Here is a 4,153-nt window from a genome sequence, read left to right on the forward strand (position 1 = left end):
CTCTCTGTGTCTGTCTAGCGAGCTCACGCGCCCTATAGCAAAAAACCTCCCCCCCCCAAAAAAAAAAGTATTAGTAGAGATCAGCCACTTGCAGAAATGACACAATTCGACAAGTAAGATCAGAACGAAGCTGTTCGGGAATGCCTGCTGACTTAATCCCACCAGTTACGGGACATCTATTTTTGATGAACTCCACAAGGGCTTATTTTAGAAGCTGTAGGTTCTAATTCTCACGTGCACTCACTGTGGAACCTCGGTGTACCAGTCACCTCCCTGCTTCACCACCTGCATCTGAAAACCAGGTCAATTCTGCGGGATCTGCCTGCTCCATGAGGTGAGGTTTTATATGGAAAAGTAAGAAAGGGACAGTGAACAGAGAGAAAAGAAAAAGAACGAGAGAGGTGAAGGTGCTTTGGAAAGTGAGACGGCAGGCACGAGAAAGAGAACACACGTTCTCGTATGTGCGCGTGCCTCCGTTTGGCCCTCGCTACCCAAATGGTGCAGACATGGACCATCACCAAGCAGAAAATAAAGCAATATACGGGAAAGTCCAGTTGACGCCAAAGGTCCCGAGCTTCCAGAGGACACGTCGGCTGCTCCTTGACTTTTTTGAGCACCAGGCCGCCCCTCGGCCTCCGAAGGCCCCTGAGATCCCCTCTTCTCCCCTTTCCCGTCTCCCCCTCAAGGTCCTGGTCTATGTCCCCGGGGGAGCAGGCCGAGGGCTCAGCATTTCCAGAGGCGCCTCTGGGCAGTACTGGAGCCGGCTTCCATAATGTAACTGCACACAGTAGGGCGCTGGGAGAGCTGCCTGTCCGCAGGGATGAGAGGACAAGAAAAGGAGGGGAGGGAGCACCCCCTGTAGTCTGCAGGCGAATGGAGCGGCCTAGAGAAAGGTTTTCTCTGTCCTTTAGGGAAAGCTGGTGGCCGACGTGGCCAAGCGTCTGGGGGTGAGGCACGTGGTGTTCAGCGGCCTGGAGAACGTGGGGCGGCTGACGGGCGGCAAGGTGGAGGTGCTGCACTTCGACGGGAAGGGCGAGGTGGAGGAGTATTTCTGGTCCATCGGCGTCCCCATGACCAGCGTGCGCTTGGCAGCTTACTTCGAGAACTTCCTCTCTTTATGGAAGCCTGCGAAGGCCCCTGCTGGCGATCACTACACCTTGGGTAAGTGGACGGTGCGGTGGGGTTGCCCAGACGTCTGCCCTCCCTCCCTGCCTCCCTTCCTGCTTGTCCTCAGCAGACACTTATCACTAGAGCACCTACTATGTGCTCAGCTCTGTGCAAGGTGTGAGAGGGAGACCACATTGTCCTACACCTGCTGGGGCAGGACTCAAAGTGCTGTCGACTACGTGGGAGTCCAGCAACGTAACCATTATGCCATCTGCTGGTCCCAAAATTCCTATATATTTTAAGGTTGTTTCCAAGATTAAGCTGGCCAATTTTTTTCTTCTTTAATTTCTCTTCTTTTTCTCTTTTCTTTTCTTTTCTTTTCTTTCTTTCTTTCTTTCTTTCTTTCTTTCTTTCTTTCTTTTTATTAAGATTTTTGCTATAGGGCACATTAACTCATCAGAGAGAGAAGAAGGAAACTGAGAAACCACATCTGCTACCCCCTTCCCCCAAGGGGAGTGGCCACTTTGCAATTCCTTCTCCTCCATCTCTTCTTGGGGATTTAGGAATAAACACACAATGCCCACCATGTTTTTAAGGTACCGGGTCCGGGACGTGCACTGCACAGTTGGCCAGGCAGGATCCAGCAGCTTAATCACTATGCCACTGCTGGCCCACCAGCCGATTTCTCAATTCACTCATCCACGCACTAAATCTAGAGTGGCTTTCTACGTGTCAGTCACTCCCTAGGGAATCGGGTGAACACAGACCGAGCTCCGCCCCTGCTGTCTAGCCCGTTGGGCGTGGCTGTAGCTCCCCAGCCTGGGTAATTCATAAAGCAGACAGGTCAGTTTCTCACAGTCCTGGGGCTGGGAAGTCCAAGGCTGAGGGGCCACACTTGGTGAGGGTCTTCTTGAGTAGATGGTCGAAGGTCAAGAGAACACTCAGGACAGCCCAAGAGGGAAGGGCTGACCTCGTCCCTTTGGGAGAGCCTCTCCCTGGGTGAGCAGCTCGCTCTGAGACGGGGCCCCGGCCCGTTCCTGGGGCAGGCTTCCCTCTCCAGGCAGCTCTCGGCTCCTGCCCTCAGCACTGGTGCACCGAGACTGAGTTTCCAGCACACGCCCCGTGGGGCCACGTTCAGGTCACTGCAGCCAGGAGGCTCATGTCCTGGGGAGGGCGACAGCCCACAAGAAGCATGCTGGGTACATGTGTCGTGTGTGGGAGGGCGGTTCGTGCTTTAGAAGGATCAGGGCAGCGTAAGGTAGATGCGCGTGCCAGCAGTAAGGAGTGGGGTGTGAGATTTTTAACAAGGTGACCGGGGAGTCTCTCTGAGAAGGTGACGCGGAGCAGCTTGGATGGGGTAGGCAGCGAGCTCTGTGGGTATTCCAGGGAGGAGCAGTTCAGGGAGAGGGGACAGCCAGTGTGGCTGGCACAGAATGAGTCAGCAGAGCTGAGGCCCGAGCTAACAGAGGGTCTGGTCCTGCGAGCCTTGTAGGCCGTCGGCTCTTCCTCTAGAGAGAGACTGCCATTGGAGGGTCCCGGGACAGACACACGTGGGCTGACGTCAGTGTGTGCAGGGTCACTCTGAGTTAGCGTCGAGAGAGTACTGAAGGGCCAGAGTCCACCCAAGGAGGCCAGCTGTGCAGAACTCCAAGTGAGAGCTGATAGTAGCTTGGATAGGTTGGAAACAGGGCGATGGTGATAAGTAGCAGGTTCTGGACATACTGTGAACGGGATTTCCAGAATCAAAGGCTAGGGAAGGTGAAAGAGATGTCAAGGCTGACTCCAGGATTGGTGACCTGAGAACACGGAACAATAATGTTGCCATTAACTGAGGTGGGGACATCTGTAGGGGGAGTAGGTTGTAGGAGTGTTGGTAGAAGCTCCGTTTAGGGCCTGTTGAGTTAAAATGTATATTAAACTGTGAAGTAAGGATGTTAAGTAAGAAATCGGGCAGGTGGGTCTGGAAGTTCCAGCAAAGTCTGGGCCAGCTACGATGAGTCGTACTTGCTCATAGCAGATACTTAGCAAATAGTTCCTTTATTTATTTATTTTTATTTATTTTAGTTTGCTATGTGGTTCATGGACTCACTGGAGAGAGACAGAGAGAAGACAGAAAGCGGGAAATCACCCCATGGGGATGGCTGTGCTGCAATCCCTTGTCTTCCATTCTTCTCTTGGGATTTTGGTACAAATGCCAAAACGCCTGGTGTGAGTTTTTAAGCTGCCAGTTGGGTCTTAAACCGTGAAGTCGACCACAGTGGGTCTCACTGCCATAATCTGCACCGTCTGCTGGCCCATGGCTGCTCTTCTAAGTCGGTACCCAGACATTATAGCACTATAGTGTTTTCCCCAAACAGCGCCTTGTAAGGGGCGTAGATTGAGGCTGCTCAGTTTTACATGGCTTTCTTGTACCTTTTGTTGAAATGTTTAATTTGAGTTTGTGGAATCTGCCATGGACGTATTGTAAATAGGAATTTTTATCTTTCCTTTTTCTTCAACCAGCACTGCCCATGGGGGACGTTCCGATGGATGGAATCTCTGTTGCTGATATTGGTCCAGCCATCTGCAGCATTTTCCAGTCTCCAGAGGAGTTTCTAGGCAAGGCCGTGGGCCTCAGTGCAGAAGCTCTGACGGTTCAACAGTACGCTGAGGTTTTGTCCAAGAGTTTGGGGAAGGACGTCCGAGACGCAAAGGTGAGTTCTCGGAGACATCGATGTGATCACAGGAAGCCCCCATGGTTATATTCCACCGACTCAAGGATTCTGGTGGACTTTGGGGGCTGTAGGCGGGGTGAACTTAGAGGGCAGAGACACTGAGGAGGACTCCCGTCCCACAAACCCACCTGCACTGCTGATGCAGCCAAGTCCCTCCTGGATGGCTTTATTTCTTTTCCTTAAGGTTAACTAGCTTGCTAAAGTGAAATACCACTGGATGGAAAGAAACTAGTATTTGAAAACAGAAGTTCAATTTTTATCTTTCAACTGTCAGATGGCATGCGTGCTCACCATAGAGACCACAGAGACACACTCCATGGGGGTCTGGTCAT

At 52.2% G+C, this 4,153-nt stretch overlaps 1 protein-coding gene across 1 annotated transcript; it reads left to right on the plus strand.

The window, feature by feature from the left end:
- Positions 1-329: 329 nt before the first annotated feature.
- LOC106736233 (nmrA-like family domain-containing protein 1) lies at positions 330-3,800 on the plus strand (the record flags this gene model as incomplete). Its single annotated transcript, XM_014592512.1, has 4 exons — positions 330-334; positions 687-774; positions 912-1,161; positions 3,610-3,800. Coding segments are annotated over exons 1-4 (534 nt in total), but the record flags the coding sequence as incomplete, so codon positions are not given.
- Positions 3,801-4,153: the final 353 nt, after the last annotated feature.

This window comes from Tupaia chinensis, unplaced genomic scaffold, assembly GCF_000334495.1.
Source record: "Tupaia chinensis unplaced genomic scaffold, TupChi_1.0 Scaffold000708_1, whole genome shotgun sequence".
Lineage (NCBI taxonomy): Eukaryota > Metazoa > Chordata > Mammalia > Scandentia > Tupaiidae > Tupaia > Tupaia belangeri.